The sequence below is a fragment of the Leptinotarsa decemlineata genome, unplaced genomic scaffold (assembly GCF_025532065.1).
Source record: "Leptinotarsa decemlineata unplaced genomic scaffold, Ldec_3_MD MMD2_tig00026307_RagTag_RagTag, whole genome shotgun sequence".
In the NCBI taxonomy this organism is placed as follows: Eukaryota; Metazoa; Arthropoda; class Insecta; order Coleoptera; family Chrysomelidae; genus Leptinotarsa; species Leptinotarsa decemlineata.
The window spans coordinates 17,506,124-17,533,599 of record NW_027412681.1 but is presented as its reverse complement, the minus strand read 5'-3'; the positions used below and the strand labels follow the sequence as shown (position 1 = coordinate 17,533,599).

General features: G+C 35.1%; 2 protein-coding genes across 4 annotated transcripts in view; one reads left to right on the top strand and one right to left on the bottom strand.

Moving 5' to 3' along the window:
- loh (thrombospondin type 1 domain containing lonely heart) overlaps positions 1-27,476 on the bottom strand; it is a 701,195-nt gene that overhangs the window by 484,489 nt on the left and 189,230 nt on the right. For both annotated transcript variants that reach the window (XM_074181270.1, XM_074181271.1), the window contains exon 2: positions 14,203-14,299. In XM_074181270.1, the coding sequence (XP_074037371.1) occupies positions 14,203-14,299 (97 nt within the window). The remainder of the gene's footprint in view (positions 1-14,202; positions 14,300-27,476) is intronic.
- The window catches only part of LOC111508677 (gustatory and odorant receptor 22), a 134,452-nt gene that overhangs the window by 68,150 nt on the left and 38,826 nt on the right, over positions 1-27,476 (top strand). The gene's annotated exons all lie outside the window — the stretch shown is intronic.

Below are 27,476 nucleotides of genomic sequence, written 5' to 3'. Positions count from 1 at the left end.
TAAACTAAACATAAATACAATTTCAATTTCACCCAAAAATGCCAAAATTTCAAAACTGAGTCAAGACAATAGTTCTTATCAGGGCATTCATTTTGGTACAAAAAATGCAACAACCTTTATCTCTTTTTGAGGAACATTGGTCAACAATTGCTTGGGATGGAACTGATTTTATGTGTAAGTTTTTGGTGAAAAAATAAAATCCACAGAATGTCGATGCTACATTATGTTAACAGTTTTACACATAAATCAATAAAATTTGTTGTGGTGCCTGGCCCGGTTGGTCTGTTCTTAAAATTTGTAAACTTTTAGAAAGTAGGTGCTGATGATCCTTAGCAATTGTTGAGGAATGTACATCATCACCACTTATTTGTTTTTTGCAACGTTAATTCACCCGTAGATAGCACTAAGTAGGTATTTCTAACTTTTTTGGTTTTTAAAGAGTTTTCTCTCATTTCGTGGTAACCGCATGAGTAAAAAAAATAAAGGGTATGGTCAGATTCCATTTTTTACCAGCAATGAGCCCATACACGATATAAGGTTACATTTGAAAAAAAAAGTTGGGGAGGGTTGCAGCTAAGGGGTTGAAAAAAAATATTCCATTTTATTGCCAAAAAAATGCGTACAACGTGAAATCAACTGACGTGTTTCAGTGTTTTTTTCCTAAAATACTGGTTGAAAAGATATAAATTTTAGTCCGGACTTTTGCGCACCCCTGTATAAATTCGTTCACCGGAAATTTATGGTCATGGAGAAACGGTGATGAAAAGGTAACTTAATTTCATGACTTCGCCTTTTTCTCCGCGGCTGGCGACCCAGTTGGAATATTCAACAATTTTTTCTTATTGCACATCTACAACAACAAAAATACATACAAAATTTCAGCCTCCGAAAATATAGTGGTGCGGAGAAACAATGATGAAAAGGTAATTTTCATATGTAAACGCGTTCCTTCAACCCCCAAGGAAGAGCCCAGTTGGAATATTCGAAAATCCTCTTTATTGCACATCTACAATATGAAACGAACCTATAGTCCGTTCATGATTTGTTGATAGCTCACTGCAAGTTTGACCCTCATTAGAGAACTGAAATACAGAGAGGACAGCTAATATGATATAATAACAAAAACCAAACTAAAACTGGCAGTTTAAGATGTTTTCCACTAATCCACCTTGTATCTGAAGAAATACAATACAGCTATAAAACTTTTAATCCGATTATGTAGGTATTTTGAGTGGAAATGAGTGACCAGTGTCGTAGAGTATATGATTAAAACATTAGTTACTTTAAATAAATAAATATATTAATATTCTTAAACTGTAGGTACTGTAAACTGTATTTTTATTTTAAAAAAATTTCTTTATTTTATTCAAAAATAATAAGTTACTTGCAATTTGTAAAAGATACATTTATTTAATTAATACCTATTTTTAAATGATATAAACTACGATTACTTACAAAACTATTCAAATTCAAAATAAACAGGATCATCTTCGGAATCCGAGTCGTCTTACAGGTTAATAATTAGCGGTTGTGTCTCTACAGTCGCATCAATTATATTGTCAAGATCCCACATTTTTTGTTCTTCTTCTATTGCATGTCTTACTGCATCTCGCCAATTTTGTTCTGCAATATGTTGTAAAGACTCATATAACAATTCACGTACAGCTTGTATTTTATATGACGTATTTTTTCTAGCCACATAGCTTTTCATTTGTGCCCAAATGAGTTCAATTGGATTTAATTCGCAGTGGTAGGGTGGAAGTCTAAGGACTGTGATGTTTCGTCTTACCGCCATTTTGTCAACTACGTATTTCTTGAACTTGTGTGCCGGGCAATTTTTAAAAGTTCTGCTTTAACCATTCCATCTTCCTAAGGCAGGGACTTATTCCGCAGCCAGTCAATGATATCCTGTTTCTTCCACGCAGTCGTTGGAAGTCTTTCAACTAGTCGTGAATGATAAGGTGCATTATCTAATACTATAATTGAGTTTGGTGGTATATGTTCAATCATCTGCTCAAAATACTCTTCGAAAACATCAGCTGTCATCTCCTCGTGATAGTCTTTTGTGCTTTTGGATTCAAATTCCAACAAACCATGCTTAGCAAATCCTTTTTCACTGCCAATGTGAGAAACTATTAATCTACTGCCTTTACCAGAGGGTGGGAAAATACCAGTAGACCAACCTTCCATAAAGGCTTGCCTGGAGCTTGATATATTTTTATCTGTCCAAATTTTTGTGAGAGTATGACCTGCGTTTACCCACGTTTCGTCCTGATAGTAAATTGGCCTTCCTTCAGCGCGAAATTTTCGTATAGATCTTAGATACTTTCTTCTCCAACATATTATCTCTTCCCGGTCAATCAAAAGTGATTTTCGGTCTGATTTCTCCCACCGGAAATTTAATTCTTTTAAAACTTGCCACAATTTGGTTCGTCCGACATGAGGCAAATCCGGGTCGTCTCTAACTTCTTGTAAAATTTTGTTTAAGTTGGGTATTTCTTTTTTGTGAAAAAATTTGTGAATTTTCCTTCGAATACCATTTTTGGCAAATTCATCAATTTCAATAGGTTTTCTCCCCCTCTTTAAGTATTCGTTTGTATTTGGGTTAGCTATACCTTTTTTTTTCTTTCTGATAGGAACCTATATATTGTTGACTCCCCTACGCCCGTCATGTTGGCACAACTCTTGATTATGTTCTGAACAGTGTTTGTGGGATTCTGAGAAACCAGAGCATCGTGAACGTTCAAAACAATAGTCTTCTCTCTTGGTGAATAGACAGACTTACTGACTGTACGCAACAGTACCGGTGTAAAACTTGATGATGTTGATGATGATGACGAAGCCATTGCAAGCAATCAAACAAAACAAGCAGGAACTAAAGGTACGTATATGTTTGTAGGAATATGAAAAAAAGTTACTCACGCACTGCACAAAATTCGCAAAATAAATATTAGAGACGTTAATTACTGCCGTAGACGCCGAAACACCAACGAGCCGTAAATTAAATGCGATTAAAAAATGTACTAAACCAAAAATTATTTTCGTTCGTAACAACTTCACCCTTTCAAGGCAAGTTTTGAATATAAACTTTATATTTAATGAATAAACACCTCAGGATCCTCCGCCTATGATTTTACGAGTTTTACGACCGTTTTATGACTTGGGCCCTCATTTTGTGCTATCGACAAATTATGAACGGACTATACATACAAAATTTCAACCTCTGAAAATATAGTGGTATGGAGAAACAGTGATGAGAAGGTAATTGTCATATGTAAACGCGACCCTTTCATCCCCAGGGGGGCCTCAGTAGGAATATTTGAAAATTATATATTATTGCACACCTACAACATAAAACGAACCAACATACAAAATCTCAGTCTCTAAAAATGTAGCTTTACGGAGAAACAGTGATGAAAAGGTGATTTTCATATGTAAAAGCACCCCTTTTACCACCACGAGAGCTCCCCAGTTGGAATATTTGAAAATCCTTTAGTGTATTCAAAGACGTAAGAAGCATCTATATACCAATTTTCAGCTTCCTAGGATTTATCAGAAATGAATAAGTGTTAAGTAACTTTCGCATTTATAATATTTCACATGCATATGGAAAAGTAGTCGTACCAAAATACCACGATTGTGCAATTTTGTACATGTGACTCCTTGGTGAATCTATCGAAATGAATCAAGTTGAACATCGATTAGATTTATGGTCAAGATATCATAAAATGCCGAAGTAAATAGTCCCCCTTACTCCTAACTTTAAAAGGGACAAGTTATTGAGGTGGGACAAAATTTACGTTGAAAGGTACAATTTTCAGTACGTTTTGATAAGAAAGACAATGAATTTCACTAGTTCGGACTTCTATTGTCTAATATATAAAATGATTTGAAATCTATGAAACAACTAAAAAAAAGAAGAATTAAAAATAAATAGCTGAAAATAACAATTATATTAAGCAAAACTAACCTAAAATGAAAGAACAGTGAAATTAAATACAAGTAACAATAAAACGATTGAACAAAAAATAAAAAATAAAGAATAAAACTCATAAAGAAATAAAATGAAAATAAAAAGTCAAGAGATTGCAAGCCACGTTAGTTTACGACGTTTCGATTGTTGATATCTACAATCGTCTTCGGGTGATGACTGGACTGATTCCTCCGAGAGATGACTATTTATGGGTCGTTCAAGTACTTTCACTTATTCCCGCTTTCCATTTTTTCTCCTTCACTGGTTCAGTGGGAGATGACCGTTTGGCGGGAGTTGGCCATTTTTCGCTTGATGATGGGTTTCCATGATCTCAGCTTGGGACCACTCGATGTTGTATTGATGGGTCCAAACATGGTCTGCTATTCCTGATTTGCTGGTTCCCCCTCGCTGTGTGTGTTTCTTATTCTCGGCAATGCGAACATTCAATGGTCTTTTAGTTTCACCAATATAGGATTTTCCGCACTCACAGGGTATCCGGTAAATGCAATTCTTGGAATCGCAGTCCGCGTTTGGTGGCCTGGTATTCGTGAGGCTGCTACGGATAGTGTTACCGGATCTGAAGCAGGTTCTGAAATTGTACTTGGAACCAATTATTTTTATCCTCCCCGATAATCCTCTGATGTAGGGAAGTGGAAGCACTGGTTGTGACGGCTTCTCTTCCTTGCGAGGCTCCTGCTGTCTTTTAGCCAGTCTTTTCTACAATCGCTTTGGAATAGCCATTCCGTTGAAGATCATTTTTGATGATGTCAACGTCCTTCTCGAGACCTTCCTTAGTATTACAGAGCCCGAAAGCACGGTCTAATAGAGTCTTAATGATTCCTCTTTCAGTCGATTGATGATGGTTGGATTTGTGGTTCAGATACTGTCCCGTGTGAGGGGGTTTCGGTATACAGATGTTTCCCACTTAGTGTCGGTCCTCTTCACCAAAACGTCTAAGAATGGCAATTCTTTGTGGATTTCCTTCTCCATTGTGAAAGCGATGGAAGGAAGGTCTTATGCTGTTGATGTCAGGAAGGCGTCTAGTTCAGTATTCCCATGCTTTCATATTATGAAGATGTCGTCAACATATCTCAACCAGACTCGAGGTTTCTTATGGGCTTCTTCAATGGCCAGAGTTTCAAACAAACGAAAAAAGACAATAGTGCAACACTCATCACCGGTAAGGCGCTATCAACTTTTTTTTAATAGAAAGGGATGTCTTGTGACAACTCGTTTGATAGTTATTGCAATTATCTATACAAAAAACACTCCTGAAAACTAAAAAAATATTCCAAACTCACTTCAGTTCAATGAATGTTGAAATTTGTTTACAAATTCATTAGGGAATGTTTCTGGGATAATTTTGCCTCTTCTAACCGAGAGCTCTGGAGTAGACTGATGTGTAACGTGAACTTCAGATCCTCACAAAAATCTGCGTGTGTCATAAAACTTAATACAGCGGGTCATTCTGAAGGAGCAGTTCAGCTATCCACCGGTAGGTCGACAAGCAGACGTGTTTTCTCAGAAGAGCCCACTAGATCATCTGAAATGACGGCTCTAGATGTTTTTGCGGGAATACGAAATGTACGATACACAACTACAATTTCATTTTCGATAGCATGGTCTCGTCATTTCATTTGGATTTCCCGGACATCGGCATATTTTGAATAATTTTGATAATGAAAGTGATTTCGAATTAGGATGAAAGTAACCAAGTTCAATTCAATGCCACAAAAACCCAGGTTTTCTCCAGGAAGATAAATGTTTCCGAACCGGATATAATAATGTCAGGTCAGACAATGTCCCTTTCTTCTTCGATAAGTTTGGAAATGGATACCAATATGACTTGGCACAATCATGTCATTGGAATTGCAAAGACTGCTTCTCAAAAGCTTGGAACACTGTTTCGAACCAGAAAACTATACACACCTCAGCAACTTTTGATGGTCCATAAAGCTCAGATCAGAACTTCTTTGGAGTATTGTTCTCATGTATAGATCTTCGCCCCCAAACATACCCTGAAGTTGCTGGATTCCATCAAGAATAGAGCCTGATTGGAGCCTGATTTCAAAAGCTTGAAAAAGTGCCAGAAAAGAGCCCCCCGCCTGATTGGGGACGTGACCATCACGTGCAACGTTGATAGCCTGGAACAGGTTGGAGATTTGTCTCTCTACTATAGATACTTTCACGGGAGGTGTTCAAATAACTTGGCACATTTGATTCCACCAAAAGTGGTACATATCAGAAATACGCGACGGACTGTGGCTGCTCATCGTTTTGAGGTTCAACTCAGTATACCTCGAACTTCACTGTTTAAGAACTCTTCCATCTGGAGAACTGCGTTCATGTGAAATAAACTTCCTGAGAACTTTTTTCCAAATGGATTTAATCTCCAGCGATTCCAATCCAATGTGAATGGCTACTTTCGCACAGGCACTGCTCTGAGAGCGCCTTGAGGATTTTTCTATAGAGCATTCCATAGTAAAGGAAATCAAATTGTAAACAGATCACATTATTGCTGAGAGACGGTGACAAATATTTTGAAAATTCATTGGAATGAACTGGGGTGGGTTTTTAAAAATGTTTCTCCTGAAATTATGTTATTTATATATTCATAAAACCGATATAGAATTGCTAATTAGAGAGTAACAAAGTTTTGGATAGAGAATTGGAATACTCATTAAATAAAATTTAAAAAATAACAATTTTATTTCTTAGCAAAAAGTACCAAAAATTATTTTTTGAGTAAATTATGTGGGAGGCGATATTTGTCGGCACTGTAGGTATATAAATTTCATATGACATTGGACATCAATGTAAAAGTACACGGCATGACAAAAGTTACATATTTAGCATTCTGATGTCACAGAAAAACGAACCGGATGAGCAACTTATGTTGAAAATAACTCAGCCTCAAGAATGTCTAATACTTGCTGATGATATTCACAATTCGATATTTTTGTCTCAAAATAAACAAATCCCGGTTGGTACTACTGGATGTCGAATGACTTGTAGGCGTTTGTTGAGATATCGTTTCCCAGTTAAAAATTTCCCGATTATACGGTCATGTCATGTTTTCGACTAAAATGGACTAATAATCGACGATTGCAAACTTTGTACAGTTCTGTGGAAAGTGACACGAGAATTCATTTCGCTCTCACATCGTTCCAAAAGTCGCCTGTGCTTCGTAATCAAACAATGCATGATTTCATAGCTCACATCGGTTTTTTGCTATCGAAATCAAGTAGAGATTTTTCCAATCGTAGACTACCTTATGTTATATATGTTACATTTACAATACCTTGTACTCTTACATTTAGATATTATGAACCCCTCTGTTAGAATCGAAGAAACGGGAGTCTAGATAATCAACATTGCTGAATATTTTTCGAGTCAATATTTTGCTAAGGAATTATTGATCTCTTCGAGGGGCTGAAAATTATTTGGAATTTTACGAACAATACTTGAAACACATCGTGGTTAATGTCAAAAGTGCATTTCAGTACTTACTGTAGATATCGAAAAAGTTTATTCGGGAAGCTTGCAACAAAAAATGAGAAAAATTTATCTAGCAGAATGTCAATGGAAAAATAAAACAGGCAAAAACAAAAAAAATATTTTCATTTCACCCCATAGAAAATAGTTAAGGACTTTGTGACCTAAAACCAACTTCGAACAATCGATTCCTGCAAACAGATTTGAGAAAATATTGCATAACTTTCTCCTGAAATGTCATGAAAAAAGTATTTTTGGAGGTTACGACTTTATCTTGCATTTCGTTATCCTTTGTCCCACATCACTGTTCCGGTTATTCCAGACAGTTAGGTAATTTGTGAGGCTTCTGCAAATTATTTCTAGATTATTGACTTGAAGGTCTCAATAAATAAAAAGTGTCACATTGAGCTTTCATTGAAAGTTTCAGATAAGTACTATCATGAAATATTTTCTTATATACAGGATACCAAGTTGAAACGTGGAGTATCAAAGTTAGGTGTTTTTGAATGATATCAGATATATTGCTTCCGATATTCAGATTTTGTCGAAAGAGTAATTTTTGAAAATACGAGACTGTATGATTTCATACAATCTCGAGAAATACGAGATTGTATGAGTATATACCGAGTCGTTCAGACAAAACCTGATCTATTCAACAGTTCCTTCAGTCCACATTCAAGAAGTCTTTCTTATCCGTGGAATTACTCACAAGTGGTTCGAAAATTATCTCACAGGAAAAAGTCAGATTGTGAAAACCTCATCATCCTCATCAGAAGGCGAAATAAAAAATGGCATACCACAAGGTTCAATACTGGGACCGATACTTTTCCTGCTATACATAAACGATTTAGCATCTATCGATATAAAAGAAAAATTCTCCCTATTTGCTGATGACACCACAATATTGTGGCGTAATAATACGTTATGTGATGTACACGAGAATATAAGTGCAGATATAAAAAATAAAAAAGTGGTGCGACTCTAATCTCCTGTCTTTAAATATTTCCAAAACAATTTTAATAGCATTCTGCTGCTTTATTGACAGCATTCCTTTACCAACACAGAACGCGGACAGGATAATTGAAAACAGACCTAGTACTAAATTTTTCGGGGTAATAATTGACAATAAACTCAAATTCGCCGATCACATTGTAACCCTCAATAAACACCTTCAGGGTGTTTTGCAGTGAGAATAATATATAAGGATCTTGATTTGTCTGCCACTAAATCGGCTTTTTTCTCACTTGTTGAGTCACATTTAAGGTATGGAATTCCTTTCTGGGAAGTATGTTGCAAAACTCAAATGCAGACGGTGTTCATCATTCAGAAAAGGGCTATAAGATTCATGTGTAATGCCAAAAGTCGAGACTCCTGCAAACCCCTATTTAAATTACATTAAATCTTGACAGTTTTTGGAATCTTTATTTTAGAAACAGTATGTTTAATTAACAAACATAAATTGATATTTAGCGGTCACTCCAATTATTATGCCCTTCGTCAATCTAACGACTTAAGAACACTACAGATAAGGTCTGATCTCAGCTTTATGAAGCATCAAACAGTGTTCCATCGAAACATTGTTCCAAACTTTCGAGAAGCAACCTTTGCAATTCCACCGACCCAGCGGTACCAAGGCATTTTGGTGTCCATTTTAACCCACAACAATCTTATCGAAGCAGAAAGCGCAATTGTCTGACCTGACAGTATTATATCCGGTTGGGAAATATTTATCTTTTTGGAGAAAACCGATGCCTGGGTTTTTGTGGCAATTAATTAAACCTAGTTACTTCCACCCCAATTCGAAATTAATTCTAGATCCTCATCAAGATATGCAATCTCCTACTGCCGATGAAGATGTGCCTCCGTAGCCGATATTCAGGAATCCACCGACGGCAACTTGCAGGCAACGTTCTTTCGGGAAGCTGAGGAGCCATACACAAAAATGATTCGACAAGTCATAACATCGAAGTTTGACCAGCAAATGTTCATGCCACACACGGTCAAAGGTCTTAAAAATATCAAGCGCAATAGCGCTTGACTCTCTATGTTTCTCGATTCATTATTCCAAATATGGATGACATTCGATAGAAGGTCGCCTGTTGATCTTTGTTTCCGAAATCCATATTGATGATTGCTCAAGATGTTGAAGCCTTCCAAATATTTGAGGATATGGTGGTTCACAACTTCTTCCATGATTTTTGATATCACTGATAGCAAAGCGACTGGTCTATAGTTATTTGAAAGATTTTTCTTGCCAATAAATTGATGGATGTAGCCATTACTATGTTGTAGGAGATCATGATGAAAAGAGAAATGAAAATTTCTATGTTTTTTACCATTTTTATTTGTAACAATAAGAATTTATTGTTCAAGTTTGAAAATGTCCATATAGGACGAAACTGCAGTAACGTTAGTTACAAATAAAAGTGGTAAAAAACATAGAAATTTCCATTTCTCTTTTCATCATTTTTCTTGCCCTTTTTGGAAATAGACTGAACGCGAGCAATCTTCCAACAAGAAGGAAAATCTTCTTTCTTGTAATACAGGTTGAATAGTCTGCAAAATATTTGTGCGAGTTCATTTGCGCACTTTTTAAGTATGATGACGGGCACTTCATCAGGACCAGACGCCTTGTTGATATTGAGCTGTTTCAAAAGTCGCCTGACTAGAGGCTGTCGAAAAGTGATTTCCGGCATTGTGGATTCTAGTGTGGGAATAGTGGTTAGTGCTGTTCCCAGAAAATCGACTGTAAACTGGGACGCAAATTATTCAGCTAGTAGATTTGCTATTTCTATAGCTGTTGTTGCAATCGAACCATCCGCTTGTGTTAGTGGTGGAATTGTGGATTTTGTAAAGTTCTGATTAACAGCTTTAGCTACCGACCAGAAGGATCTAGACCCGTTGGGATTGGCAAGCAGTTTATCCCTGATTCTCTGATTGTGAAGTTCTTTGCTTTCATTTATCCTAAATTTGCAGCTGTTGCGAGCATCAACAAACCTAGTTCAGTTTTTGGCACTGGGATTTTTACGACACTGTCGGTAGTCGAAATTATTGGAGGCGACAGCTTATTGCTTGTTCCCAATTCATGTTGAACCAAGGTTAGCCTTTAGAAGTTTGTTTCATCGAAAAAGGAATATATGCATCAATAGATGATAGAATAACTTCCGAGACTTCAGAAGTACAATTTGATGGATCTTTAGAGCTGAAACAAGCATCTAGCCAGGGAAAATTTTGTAAATGATCTTGAAGATCCTCTCATACAGCTGATCTGTGATGCCAAACTTTGCGCGGATGAGATTGTTCCCCAACATTTATCGGTAATTCGCACAACACTGAAATGAGTTTGTGGTCATGCAATCCCAATGGAGACCTTACGGTGACTGTGTAAATTTCTAGGTTTGTTGTTAGGTATAGATCCAGAAGACTAGCATATTCTCCATCACGGTCAAGAATCTTGAATGTGAATTCTCGTACAAAAAAGGGCATTCAATTTCAACTAGGAGTTTTCTTTTGATAAGTCCATCTGGTATGGCTGCCAAGAGAACTACTCTGGGGGATTCCACGTAGTTCATCCAGAGCCTTGATTTAATTTTCAATAAACGCTATTGATGATGTTCAATTAGGTTGTATAAAATTTCTCGTAGTCTTAGTGGTAAAATGTTACCATTATTCTGTTGAAAAATATGTTGAAAGCGAAGGATTGACGAGGTCTCACTTTCTAACTTGCGATTCCTAGATGCAACAAATTCATCAATCTGGCACTCGATACGGTATCAACAACTAATAATGAAGATAATAATGAGCTATGCGAAAAGAGGTTGATATTCCTTCGATATGATGCACCGCCCCATATTATTTCTCAACTGCTACGAAAATTCCTAGATCGTACTCTTTCAGATCGATGAATTGAAAGATGGGAAAATATCAAATAACCTAAATGTTTGCCAGATTTCTCATCATAAGATTTTTTACTATCGGGTCACTTAACTGAATTTATGCAACTCAACTAGATTCAAGAGATTTAAGTCCTAAGATTTTAACTGAATGCCCCCAAATAACTCTCATGTTCTTTTTTATTATCATGAAATATCCGCATTATTGAAAGTATTGTGGAATCACTGTTATTATTATCTAGAAACATCATTAACAGTAATTCCTCGTCTACCAATGGAGTGAAATATCCTTTCAGAAATGATTAAGATATACCTTCATCATCAGCGTATGTAAATAGTATTAGATTTCAACGCAACCAACCCCTGGTGGGACTATTGTCGATGAATGGAATACGATTGCCTGATTATTTCACCTTAATTTGAATATGTGAGAAGAATATAATTGATGCTGGAGAAGTATTTTTTTGTTAGAAGAAATTAGTAAATGGAAATGAAAATGATCGATATTCATAATTGAACCTTTGAACTAATAGTACATTAATTAATTTAGAAATGAGTTTTCGACCACCCAGATGTTTGAGGTGAAATAGCTGCCTTCGGTTTCGAATAAATCTACGGTTAGATTTGTGAATATTTGAATGCATATTGGGATATTGACTTTGTTTGATGTCAGTCAGCGACAGACGAACTGATAGTGAATTAAAGAACGTGGATATAATAATTGATATACGACGTGAATATTGTTTTATGAATTGTGTGGTACTGAAGGCGATTGAAGAAGTATGGAAAATAAGTAGAATGAAATTGATAGCTTAATGTCCAACCTACTGACGTAATTTTTACCTAATTGTTAAAAATGATTTTCTGAAATTTACCAACCTGTTACAGAATTGGGGCATTTTCTCTAGAGAAATAGATTTGAAAATTCAAACGTATTCTATGAAACAGTTCATGATAGATCGACTTCATTGAAAATTTCACAGAAGATATCCACCAAACCCTTTTAGCAAGGTAGTTAATGATTATCAAGAAATGAAACGTGAGGAGTTTCATTTGTATTCATGAAAGAAAGGTATACAATACTAAATTGAAAATACAAATAAGTCAATATATCACAAACAATGGTGCATTGATAATTTCTTACGGGGAGCCCAAATTGAATATGTGGTAGCGGCTACTTCTACAACAAAAATACTTCGGCACAAGTCCGGACCAATTGCCGCTATGACGTTGAAGAAAGCTAAAAATAAGAAATTTGTACGAAAAGAGTCTCTAAAACAAAGAGCCAAGGAAAAATAAAGCACTGTGTATCCAAAATCCCCTCCGTGTGACTGACAACAGTAACAAAAACTTAACGGTGGTAATGGATTATTTCATGCACAGTAGAGGTCGAGAAAAGACGTATTACCTGACACCACCAACACTTAGAAGTAATGGTAGACAAACATAACAAAACAGATAATTCTTGTCTTGTCAATTTTTGGGAAGAAAAGAGTAGAAATAGCCGATATCAATATTCACTTGACATATAAATGAAATTACTGTAACAGCCACTATTTGCTTACCAATTTACCCAATAACACCTTCCAGAACAGCTGGGAAATTACCAGAGGCAGAATAAAAAAACTAGATTAGACATGATAGCGACGGGCACTACGTTTGAATGAGAAGATGCTGTATGGTTGAACAAACTATAGAAGGAAAAAGAATTTTTCCCAATATGCAGAGGAAATGGAAATACTCCTCTACTTGGTGACCAAGAAGGAGAATGACTCTTATTGGTCTACCGCACCCCAGAAACCCCAAGGAGCGACTCCTTATAGTTATTTTTAAACAATGCATTGACTATAATGAGCTATCCTTAAAAGATAGATATATGACATCGCGGACTTTTCTGTAGACCTATAAAGGAGGAACAACATATAGTGAATTATTCCGTTATTTCTTGAAGGTTGTGGTTTCAATGGAAGGTCCCCGGCTTCGCACAAGTAGCATCCCGGCCTAACTTTGAACAGATAACATCGCCGTATTTCAAGAATTTCACACAAAAAATTTATAAATTACATTGCAAATACATTCATATATGTGAACCCTAAATCAGTCAATTGTAGAAAACCGTATATCTGTTCAGCAATTTTTGAGTTTATCGCATTAAAGCAAGTAGACGCAACATAATTTTTTTTATTATCTAGGGGAATTATCTCTATTCATGTAACACTTTATTGAGAGAGTTTCACTGAAGTGTTTACAAAACAGCAACACTCGTTTCGATATTCAATAGATTCTTCAGGCGTGTTTGTACTAACTAAAATTTTCTTTGTATATAAATGTATGTAATTGAAAAAGAATATTCAAATTATATGCCCAGACTTGATTTCTAATTTTTTATTTGAATATATCAATTGACTCTTTTCAGGAAGTCTAACGTTGCGACTATATTGGATTTTTATTTGTTCATATTTATGCTGTGCAAATTTATGTACTTCAGTCTAGTTCTTTTTAATTTCCTAATTAACTATAAACAAGGAGGTCGATTGTAGAGCGATGGCGGTGAATAATAGTAGATAATAAAAGTTAAATATTCAGTAAACTCACTCATACACCGCTATAGGAGTTAGTCTAGAGACATCATAAATATCAGATTATATAAAAATAGTTAACATATTTTATCGTCTATTTCAACCCACTGAAATCTCAGGAGAAACTTATCTTTTCACGAAGTAGATGACTTGAACGGAGATAATACCTTATTCGACAACATTAAAAGTCTTTTTTTTCTTCAAGATGTTTGATATTTATTCATAATAGCCTGACGTAACAAAGATATCATAAACTACTCACTTGAACGGGATACTTATGAGGCCGCCTGTCTTTCCTCTGCTGCACTTCCATTTTTTGTGAGTTGCACATGCTAACGGAGACAAAGACCGCCGTGATCCTATAAAAAAAGATTAATAGAATTAGAAGTGATAAAAGGGTGCTGAACTTATAATCGATATTAAAAATATGAGAACATAATTATGAAGACGAATTCAGAATGTAACACAAATCTGTTTCTAACAATGTTTTTCATTTCAAGATTGAAATGGTGAAGTATAATAATGACTGGAAAAACAGATAATTTTCGAATAATTCGAAAGTATGTTTGTTCGTTCGTTTTGAATTGGGAATAATGAAATGTTAAGAAGAGAAACGAACCCAATTATCGATATTATAGCATGAAATTATAGTAGTCGAATAAAATCATAAAAAAGGATGCTCAAAATCTGAATACTTTTATGGTAACATTCAGTAATAAAGAAAATGAAATCATCAATAAAAGTGATGCATTAAGTTGTGATATAACTTTTCTCCCTGTATTGGTATTGTAATTGTTGCTAAGATACAATAATTTTTTGATTTAAATGGAAGGAAATAATTATGTTTCAAATCATTTTCACATTTGATTTGATAATTTTAATGGACTGGAAGTATCGTGATTCATTTTGATTTTTCATTAAATTATGTATCTATTGAATTTCAGCAGTCGGTAGCCAAGCGGTTCGGCGTGGGTGCTTTGTTCACTCACTCGAATTGACTGCCGTGTTGGTCGGTGGTTCAAGCCCTAGTCTGAACGATCGATCTTCACTTGCTACCGTCCAACCCGTGTTAGGAATCACACGTTAAAAGATAAGAACTCGTTAATCCTTAGCTCGCACAAGTTTCGACTTCTGAGGGTTGTCGTTCGTAGGTGTGCGACAGCTGGTTAACGGAAAAACATATTTTAAACAGATTTTTTTTAAACAGATTAAACAGTTCGAACTTCCAATGTCTAATATTGTTTTTCATCACCCGAAGACGATTGTGGATACTAACAATCAAATCAAGCGATCAATAAGTGCCTTGCCAGTGAAACATTCATGCAAACCATGGTAAAAAACATATCACAAGCCATAATAAAAACGATCGAAAGTAAGTTATCAGAAATGGAAAAAAAGTCCAAATTGTACAAAGTAAATTAGTTAACATGCAAAAAGAGTATGATGATAAAATCAATAAAATTAACGTTATGGTAGAAAAAATTGAATCTGATAAGGCATCTTTTGAATGCCGATTTGATCGGGTGGAGCAAACTGATAGGATAATGAATCTGAGAATTTTCGACATCAAAGAAAAGTCAAATGAATGTACCAGCGAAGAGGTCATTAACTTAATCAACTCGAAGATGGCGATCAATATATCCCAAGAAAACATTGTGGCATGCTACAGGGTGGGAAAAAAAGAAGAAGGAAAGAATAGAGCAATATTCATCAAGTTGAATAACATTAATAAGAAACAGGAAATGTTTATCAAGAAGAAACTGCTCAAAGGAACTGGCGTTGATATAATGGAAGACCTAACCAGATTGAGAATGGAATTTCTAAAAATTGCTATCGATATAGTTGGAACGAAGAATGTATGGACAAACTCTGGAAAAATTTTTGTTAGCAAAGACAATAATGTGTTCACAATCGAGAAAAGAGAGGATATCAAGAAAATTATGTGAATATTTTCTATATCATTACCATGATATAGAATAAATTAAAATTTCTGAGGAATATCGAATAGAAACTCGTATTACATTTTGTTATTTCGTGTTTATTCTTTCCTATTTAGTCTTCTACTTTTTTTTATAGTTTTTCAATTTTATTTGAGTATTTTTTCATTGGTTTGCTAGAAATTCTGAACAATTTAGACAAACACGAAGAAATTATAACTGAAACATATAAGAATTTATAAGAATGCACTGGGGAAGGTGAGGTCGGTTTGACAAGTGGTATAGGGGTAATTCATTTCAATATACGAAGCTTGAGGAAACATTTTGATGAATTAGTTGTATATTTGCAAGAGGATATTGACAATATAGATATTATTATCTTATCTGAAACTTGGAAGTTAGAGACGGTGAGTGAATTCAATTTACCTAATTGTTCAATACGTTACAGCAAGTCGAAGATAATCAAAATGACGGTCTGATAGTTTTCATAAAAAATTTGATGACAGCAAATATTAAAATTGTCCAGCTAATGGAAACAAATCTACTAAGAATAACAGCGTTTGCAAATAGCTCAAGCCACAATAGTAAAATTGGTATCACAGCCACCTACAGAGCACCATCTATCAACATATTAACATATCTAAATGACCTCAGGGAATGTTTTACAAACTTGAATAAGGAGGATCTTGAGGTATTTTTAGGAGACATAAATATAAATTTATTAGATATTACTTCCAACGATACTAATAACTATCAGAATATCATGTCAGAAAATGGATTTATATCCTAGATTAACGTACCGACAAGAGTATGTAGAGAATCAAGTTCACTTATAGACCATATTTTTATTAGAAAAAACAACCACATTAAAAATGTTGTCAATTGCAAATCAGCAGTTATTCATAGTAACATCACAAATCACTATTCTACTTTCGTTAAAATAACCATGCCATCCATAAAAAAGCAATCTACTAATAATACAATGAAGTTTGAAAAGGTGAAATATGACGAGCTAAAATTAATTTTAGAAAGAGAACAGTGAAATGACATTTTATCTTGCAAGGAGACACAGAAATGTTATGATCTTTTTATTGAAAAATTTGTGAAAAGTATTAGAGAAGCAACAAAAACTGTTATAGTGAATAAAAATGAAAACCAAAAATTAAAATCATAGATAACGGCAGGTTTAGTTACTTCTATCAAAAAAAAGGACTATCTCAAAAAAAAATCTGCTAAAAAATTATTCTCACGACCTTGAGCAGAAATATAAAAATTATAGAAATATTGTCAACAAATTAATCAGAACGACGAAAATCAATATTACAAAAATAAACTAGATGAAGGCAATGGGGACTGTAACCAAATATAGAAAATCATAAATAAAATATCCAATACCAAATCAAATAAAACCAAATAGAAAACATTACTATTGCTGGAGAAAATGGTATCCATATAACTGAAACTAAATCAAAAGCTGATTCTTTCAATGACTATTTCACAAAAATAGGACTCAACATGGCTAACCAAATTGACAGATGTGACTTACCAAACAATTGCTTCCATAATGTTCCTGCAACCCATTGATGAAAATGAGATAATGTTGTCTATAGGTAGACTCAAAAATAATTGTGCTTCAGGGTCAGATGGAATCACCTCCAGACTCATCAAAAAAGTACATACACATATTTTGAAACCGCTTGTCCATCTGATAAATTTATGCTACATAAATGGGAATTTACCCAACCAATAGAAAGAGTCAAGAGTTATACCCGTTTACAAGGCTGGGAACAGACACGAAATGAAAAATTATAGACCAATCTCTGTGATAGATAATTTTGCAAAAATTTTTGAACAATCGGTCAAGAAAAGATTACTTGAATTTCTTAACAAGCACCATGTTATAACCGACAGACATTTTGGATTCATTCAAAACTCGTATACTGAAAACGCTGTTTTAGACTTTATGGAACATACAATAAAAATAATTGATGAATCATCGAAATGTTTGACTGTTTTTGTTGATTTAGCAAAAGCTTTTGACACGTGTCACATGATGTCTTGTTGGGAAAACATTTTGGGTACAGAATAAGAGGGCAAAATTTGAAATTGATGAAGAATTATTTGTCACAGAGAACACAGAAGGTTGAGATAGGGAAAGAACTCAGCAGATCAGCGAATATATACATCAACAGTGTATCACAAATCAGTGGTTTTCGTGGGCAGATTATTTGTTATGCAGATGACACAGCGTTGATTTTCAGAGGCGAAACCTGGAATGACGTCTATAAAACTGCTGAAAACGAACTTGGAAAAATACTCATTTGGCTGAATAATAACCTGCTGAGCTTGAACACTAGTAAGACATTCTCTCGAGATAATTCTCAGATCGATACCCTAAAAAGCCACAAGCCACTGTGCAACGATAAAACTACATGTAGCTGTTCGTCAATAGATAAAACATCATCGGTAAAGTATTTGGGAGTTATTATGGATCAACACATCAGATGGGACTACCACGTTGCAAATGTCATGAAAAGACTGAGGCTTCTAATGTATAAGTTTTATATGCTCAGAGACATTCTGTCACAGAAAAACCTGTTCCTGGTATACTGTATTACTGTATGGGGGGGAACTTTCAATACTTTGATAAAGCCTCTACAAGCCATGCAGAATTCCTTATTAAAAATAATATTAAAGGAAGGTAAACGATTTTCAACCCAAAAACTGTATGAAGAAACCAAATTACTGAATGTTAGAGCACACTACTGCTACCAGTGTTTGATTTGGATGTTTTCAAATTCAAAAAAATATACAACGACAACTTTTAAAAAAACTAGATCTACTGATAATCAAAATGTTAGAACCCCCCATTACCGAAAATCCCATACGCAAAGATTCGTCTTTTTTTCGGGGCAAAATTACATAACCAGCTTCCTATGGAGCTTAAAAAAATTTAAAAATTCAGATATGCTATCAAAAAGTATATATCAGAAAATTATAAAATATATGACATATCCTGAAAATATATTGGAATATATATTGTATATATATATATATATATATATATATATATATATATATATATATATATATATATATATATATATATTTACTTTCTTCCGACCTTCACCCCCCTTGTAATTTCAATCAAATTTTGATATACTGTCACTTTTATGTTTTTTTTGTTCTAAATTGACAATAAAAAATAAATAATTTTTGTTTGAATTATGTAAGCATGTACTGTTAAAGGATATTCCAACTATAAGTGGAATGAAACAGCACAAACAGGCATTCTGATGCCTAGGTGTATTTCACCCATTTGTAGTGGTTTTGACATATGTTAATGACTAAATTTCACATATTTGTACTGAAAAATTGAAATAAATTTAATTTGAATTTGATTTGAAATTTGATTTGATTTGAATTTGTTTGTAATTTGGTTGGATATTTCTTTCAGAGATTTCAAATCACATCAAAATCATATTAAACAATAGAAGTCCGAACTAATGAAATTCACCATGAAACATTATACATATATCTTTTACTTGCACTGAGGTGATTTCATAGATTTTCTATAATTTATTTATTAATTGATTTTTTTTTAATGAAATGATTCTGCGAAATGATTAGCTCTTATCAACAAAAACTAGAAAATATTAAAATTATAATCTGGATGAGTAACGTTTCAAACAGCTTCTGAAGTAGTTATCGTTAAAAATTATCCGATTTGAGTTTTTGAACTGTCATCCATCTAGAAGGCAGACAAAGAACAATTCCCAACACCAATCGAATATATTCAAAAATATGTTTTTTTTAATGAAAATATTAGGAGAAATGTTTTCGTCAATGTCTACTCAGTTACTGATATTCCAGAAGGAAATTATCACTTGTTTTCCATTAAGATGCAAAACTTCTCATTTTGGACAGACATCTGCATTAACAGTTGATGTTTGAGCATTTAAATTTGAAGACAAGACAAATAAACTGTCATTGACGCTTTCAATGAGTTAATGATATATAATAAAAAAAGGATGAAATGACGTTGAAGGTATTCGAAAGAAAACCATTGATGGCTATGGAAAGGTCTTTTGGTGAAACCTAGATTAAAACCTCTTGCTAAGCCCCAACACCAAATTCAACCCAGCAAACTTTCCTACCAGAGTTTGTTAGACTGCACGATTGTATCAATAAAATGGACGGAAAGAAGTCAGACTTCGACTTTCAATTAGCAAACCAAAAGGTCTACAGTTGAGAAGATGCGATGGCGATCATTAAGACCTTTGTGCAACATGGAAGAACTCAACACAAATATGAATTTGTTGCAGCAACTTCTTCAAACAAATAATCATCATTTTTCGGCAAAATGCACCACTTGAAAAGCAAAGGTATATACTTGTTGATGTTTCTCCAATTATAGGTTTTTTATAATATGGAGAACAGCTTCCTTATGGAGTGAACATTTCGGAATCGTTCTTCCAAATGAATATATAAAGCTATCCTAATGCGAGTTTCTGCACAAAGAGTTCTCGTGAAGGATAAGAGACGAAGAGTAGATTGAATTATTTTGTTTCCTATTTAAGGATACTATTGGAATATATCAAAGAATCGATTGTAGCTCTTTTGGTTTAGAAAATACACAGGAAAAACTGAAAATTTACAAATTCTAGTTTCGCTTGAATCAACTCTGTATACGGAGAAATATTTATAATATTCATTTAGCCCTCAAGATATTTTCGAAATGTTAAATACGGACCTTTCCTATTTTCTAGTAGGTAATGTACCTATTTAAAATGTCATAGAATAGAATATTTTTGAGAGTTCTGTCAATGTGATAATCTAATATATAAAAATGGATGTTTGTTGGTTGGTTGGTTGGTTGGTAAGTGATAAACTTCTACATCGCTCAACCGATCATAATGAAACTTGACATGTATAAGTAATTTTTCATAGAGAAGGTTTTTAGGCTACCATTTTTCTGTAACTCGTCACTAGATGGCGCTTTAGAACGATTTTTTGAAACCACTGTTCTATAACGCTGCGCATGCCTAAGTTCGTTGATTCTGATTCTGTCAAAACATTGGAACAGCAGCCATACTGCAACATAGTAATAGATATAAATGACTTTTTTAATACGACCCTGATAATTTAGCGAATGGACGATTTGAACTCTTCAATTCATCCGGTATTCGAAGTAAAATGTGTTAGTAATCGAACCTTTTTTTCGGTGAGGTTTTTGCAGTGCAGTGTTCAAAAATTATTCTAGATTATGATAGGTGTCAATCAGTAAAAAGTTCACATCAAGATCATTGATATGATACATATCTTGAAAATAGGTTTTTTCTAATTTGAAGCTCATTTCCGATAAGTTGCTGGGAAACTTTAAAAATACTACTCACATAATTTCCCAAAACAAAGGATACCAGCAGAAATGGATCTCAAATTCTATTTCCACAGTATTTGGTAGTTCATATGAGCTTTGAATTAGGAGATATACATATTCATTCACGAATTAAAATTAATAAAATTTTTTTTTTTCAAAAACTCGGTTTCTTTATTGCTTACTGAACCTCGCAACAGGTAATTTATTGAACTGTGGGCGAAATGAGGAACATATATGAAAACTTAAAGAATAAGTCAGCAGGCCCTGGAAATTATACATTTGTTATTTTGGAATTACAAAATCAAAGTGAATCTCTACAACAACAGAATTAGAAAAACTCTTGATCTTTGTTTTGGTTAGTTTCCGGGTTATGCCATGGTCTTTGGTTACAATCTCCAAACGTTTAACTGCAACTGCGGCAGTCAATTTCAATCAACTGAACAGTTGAAGAAGTTGAAGAAAAGTACTTCGTTTACTGAAGATGACTGTCGCAGTTGCAGTTGAAATGTTTGGATATTGTAACCGAAGAAGACCACGGCAAAACATTTGACAAGCTGTATATTCCTATATAACTCTTAATTTTTTCCTTCTCATCTTGTAATCTTGACATGAGAGGCAAGAGTGGATCAATTCAGACTGGATAACTGGAAAATTCATCAAGATACAAATCATCGGATCAAAATACAAAACATTTAGCCTCCCAGTTGATCTCTATGTATATGTATATAATATATCAAGTAAAACTGATGAATATGTGAATCGTGAATGACCAACAACATTCATAGGCCAGAAATAACTGTGGATGATCAGAATCATCATCTCAGGACCATATCAGGAACTGGTCAATAAAAAAAATGAAGAATACTTGTGAATAAAACTGGGAACACATATAAAATGTATAAAAGAACTCCACATATAGTAAGGGGGTATACTTGAAGACTTGTTTCGGGCTATTTGGCCTCTCGTTAGTGCAAGGTGATTTCCCATAATTGAAAATTGAATTTCTTTCAGATTATCCTTCCTCGAACAAGTTCGAAGCGAACGACAAACAACATTTTTGTCATCGCCCTATTTGCCCGTAAACGAAGTAACCAACTGCATATCCGAATAGCCTAATTCCTCGTATAAGTTGAAATAATTCACATATAGTGAATGGGCATAACTGGCTGAAAATCAAAGTATCTAAAAAGACAATTCGTTCAGACCAGTCTCGACACGTTTCAGTGCAGGATTCTATAAAATAACTACCAGAGGATCACTGAACAGTGATCGGATAAGAAAAAATTGGAAAAACTCAAATAAGCTCACCATCCATTTATTTGTATTCAACAATATTTTAATGAAAAAGGCATCGGAATTTGAATGAATGAAATAGCTCATGTCTATCAATACCGTTGAAGTCTTTTAACCTCTTGGACATCATTGAAAATATTTCAACCACCTTCAATCTGAATCAGTTAATTGGCTAATTAAAATCGAAAGAAGAATCCATTACGAATAATCTCATTATTAATATTCGATAATCTCGTATTCGGCACACTATGCAATATGAATTAAATCGATAAAACGAAGTTAAAACGTTAATGAGTAAGACCCCAATAATTTTTAAAACTGCTGCAATTTTTATAACCCTTCGAGTAGGCGTGCTGGATACTAATTATAAAAATGATTGATCACCAGACCATTACAGGTTATTGAAAGTATTGAAGAATTTTTTTTTTGTTCAACACCTTTTAATGGCTTTTAGCACGCAACAATTCGATGTGGATCCACTTGCTTTTGATCGGTTCCCAACAATGAACAGACGTGAGAGATAAAACGCCGTAATCAATTATTCAGCTAAGAATTGAATAAAACCGGGCTCATTATATCAGTTGGAAAATATTTCTTATATATTCAGACACATCGAGTGCAACCTGGTGAGTGGGTTTCTTTTCATATATGTTGGTTAGTGACGCAATGAAATGAAATAATGGTTCAAAACCTTTTTATTTTTTTACGTAACTCATATTTCATGTCGTTCAGCTTGTACTTTCATATGAGAAATATATCACCATCTATAAACTAATGAAACTGTGTGCTGAAGTTATAGTTCAATACAATGACTTTTTGTATCGCTTTCAATGACTCAGCAGCTTAGATTGTTTATAAAAGCTTTTTCAGATGTAAATAATAACGAAAATTCGAAAATAGTGAGTTAACAATCACTTGCCAATGAGAAGTATTTTGATGAAAAATGTGAAAATCATCTACACTTGTTTCATCAAAATTTTGCGCAGAAAGAGACATTGTCTCAGATGAGACAAATAACAAATATTTTTTAATGAAAATTTCATCAATGTGTCTTCGATTCTTTTTCGTGAAAAGAAATCTGAAATCAATATTGACATTTTAAAAATACTGGTAATAATTACAACAATGAATATCAATAATAAAACATCAAATATGTTGGAATCAGCACGTTCGGTTACAGCTGTTTTGTCGATTTGCTCGAGAAAATGTATCTTCTGTTTAGAGGCCAAATACTTCGGAGAGGCCAGAGACTTCTTTTCGTTGTTCCAGAGTAAACCAACCCAAAGCTGCAAGCTACAAGGTATTCGGTATACCTTCGGTGTTGCTGAATTCTCTGGAGTCCTCAGCTGAACTTCGAATCAATTTGCACAATCCGATCTGTAACATTTTCAGCATTAACAGGCCTAGCTGGAATTACTTCAACTTCTAGGCTACAGAAGGTACTCTCAAACGACCACCATAAGAGCATCGGCCTCCTGACTAGGGAAAATGGCGACAAAGCCGCCAACCTCCACGAGAGTGCTAAAATTCTTATGGAAACTCACTTCACAGGTTCTGTCTTTCCTGGAACGATGAACTAGCGAAGAACTGTTAGTGCAGTAATTGACGAGGACAAGATGAGATGGGCCATATCGGGCTTTTCCCCCTTCAAATCACTAGGACCTGACGGTATAAGAGCAGTCCTACTTTAATGGAGACTGGATATTCTTATGCCGAACGTGGTTGAAATATTCAGAGCCTCTCTAGCTCTGAGGTATATTCCCAGTAAGTGGAGAGAAGTACAAGTAGTATTTATACCGAAACCAGGTAAGGTGGACTACACCTTACCAAAAGCATTACGACCAATTAGTCTCACATCGTTCTTCTTGAAAACTATGGCGAGGCTATGTGAGCGGTACATAAGAGATTGAGTACTAGTACAAACTCACTTCATCCAAATCAGCATGCATATACTCCGGGAAGGTCTACTGATTCGGCTCTTCACCATGTTGACAGAATCGAGAAATCATTGGACAATAAAGAATCCATTCTATGTATATTCATAGATCGAGGAAGCGTTTAATAAAACAACCTTTTCCAATTACTAATCAACTACACTCCAGGAATGTACCCCTGGTACAGTTGGTTCAGTTGTATTGCCAATTGCATATGCAGGAAATTTTCTGGCTACTGACTAATTAGAAAGTTTTTCTTCCTCATTCAGAGGAATCGGGTAAATTTCGGATATGCAGTTGGTTAGTACCCCTTCCACTAGATGGAGTACCATTTTGTTGTTAGCTTCAACTTAGGAAGGAATGAAATACTCTGATAGGATTCCGATTTCCAATTATGGAATATCAATGACTCTATTTCACTAGTTCGGACTTCCATTGTCTATTATGTAAAATGATTTGAAATCCCTGAAACAAGTAAAAAAGAATAATTAAAAGAGAATAGTTGAAAATAACAATTATATTAAGCAACAATAAACCTGAAATGAAATGATAGTAAAATAACCTACAAGTAAAAATATAATAATTGAATAAATAAAAATTAAAGGAATGCAAAAAGAAAATAATAAAAATAAAAAGTGTAGAGATTCCAAGTCACGTTAGTTCACGACGTTTCGATTGTTGGTATCTACAATCGTCTTCAGGTGATGACTGGACTGATTCCTCCGAGAGATGACTATTTTATAGGTCGTTGAAATACTTTCACTTTCTCTACTTTCCATTTTCCGCTTCACTGATTCCGTGAGAGATGACCGATTTGGCGGGAGTTGGTCATTTCTCGTTTGATGATGGGTTTCCATATGTTTCGTATATCTACGCTGGCCTGGCTGAATACGTTGTTGGACAACATGTATGCGGCTTCCTTAAATTTTCTCCTGAACCAATGTTCCTCTCTGTGCAAGATCTCAGCTTGGGACCCCTCGATGTTGTGTTGATGGGTCCAAACATGGTCTGCTATTCCTGATTTGCTGGTTTCTCCTCGCTGTGTGTGCTTCTTGTGCTCGGCAATGCGAATATTCAATGGCCTCTTAGTTTCACCAATATAGGATTTTCCGCACTCACAGGGTATCCGGTAAATGCAATTCTTGGAATCGCAGTCCGCGTTTGGGGGCCTGGTTTTCGTGAGGCTGCTACGGATAGTGTTACCGGATCTGAAACAGGTTCTAATGTTGTACTTGGAACCAATTCTTCTTATCCTCTCCGATAATCCTCTGATGTAGGGAAGTGCAAGCACTGGTTGTGACGGCTTCTCTTCCTTGCGAGGCTCCTGCTGTCTTTTGGCCAAAGTCTTTTCTACCATCGCTTTGGAATATCCATTCCGCTGAAGATCACTTTTGATGATGTCTAGTTCCTTCTCGAGACCTTCCTTTGTATTACAAAGCCCAAAAGCACGGTCTAATAGAGTCTTGATGATTCCTCTTTTTGTCGATTGATGGTGGTTGGATTCGTGGTTCAGATACTGTCCCGTATGAGTGGGTTTTCGGTATACAGATGTTTCCCACTTAGTGTCGGTCCTCTTCACCAAAACGTCTAAGAATGGCAATTCATTGTGGATTTCCTTCTCCATTGTGAAGGTGATGGAAGGTCTCACGCTGTTGATGTGTTTCAGAAAGGCGTCTAGTTCAGTATTCCCATGGTTCCATATTATGAAGGTGTCGTCAACATATCTCAACCAGACTCGAGGTTTCTTGTGGGCTTCTTCAATGGCCAGAGTTTCAAACCACTCCATATATATGTTGGCTATGACTGGTGAAAGTGGCGATCCCATTGGCAGTCCCTCATCTTGTGTAAAGAATTCGTCCTTCAGTTGGAAATAACAGTTTCGTACACAGCATCCTAGTAATTCCATAATTACTTCTATAGGTAGATTCGTTCTCTCTTTCAGGTTCCCGTCTTCGGATAGCTTTCTCTGTATGATTTGGAGTGCTTCTTCGACCGGAACGTTGGTGTAAAGGCTTTCCACGTCGAAACTAATTAGTTGATCTTCCTGTGTGACTCCAATTGACCCTAGTAGTTCAACAAAATGTCTTGAATTCTTCACAAAAGACGATGTTTTCCCTTGTAATGGTTGTATTAAGGGAAGTAAAAATCTAGACAAGTTTTGAGTAGCCGAATCTCTGGAGCTGATGATCGGTCTAAGCGGAACGTCCTTCTTGTGGATTTTGGGTAGACCATACAAGTGAGGGGGCTTACTGTGGTGCGGTGTTAGGCATGATCTTTCCTTGTCCGAAAAATAGACTTGGTGTTTTTTCAAAATCTGGTACAACTTCCTTTCGATTGATGCAGTTGGGTCCCGTACGATCTTTGTGTATCGTCCCTTCTGCAGAACCTCTTCGATCTTCTGTTCGTAGAGAACGGTATCCATTACCACAGTAGCGTTTCCTTTATCTGCAGGTAGGATCTTAATGGTGTTGTCTCTACGTAGGCCGTTCAGAGCTCTACGTTCTTCCTTGCTGATGTTAGATGTTGGAACTGGTTCTCGATCCAACTGTTCTCTAATTTTCCATCTGAACTCTTCTGCCTCGGTCTGGTCAATGAGGGAACTGGTGGATTCCACTGCCGCATACATGTTGTCCAACAACGTATTCAGCCAGGCCAGCGTAGATATACGAAACATATGGAAACCCATCATCAAACGAGAAATGACCAACTCCCGCCAAATCGGTCATCTCTCACGGAATCAGTGAAGCGGAAAATGGAAAGTAGAGAAAGTGAAAGTATTTCAACGACCTATAAAATAGTCATCTCTCGGAGGAATCAGTCCAGTCATCACCCGAAGACGATTGTAGATACCAACAATCGAAACGTCGTGAACTAACGTGACTTGGAATCTCTACACTTTTTATTTTTATTATTTTCTTTTTGCATTCCTTTAATTTTTATTTATTCAATTATTATATTTTTACTTGTAGGTTATTTTACTATCATTTCATTT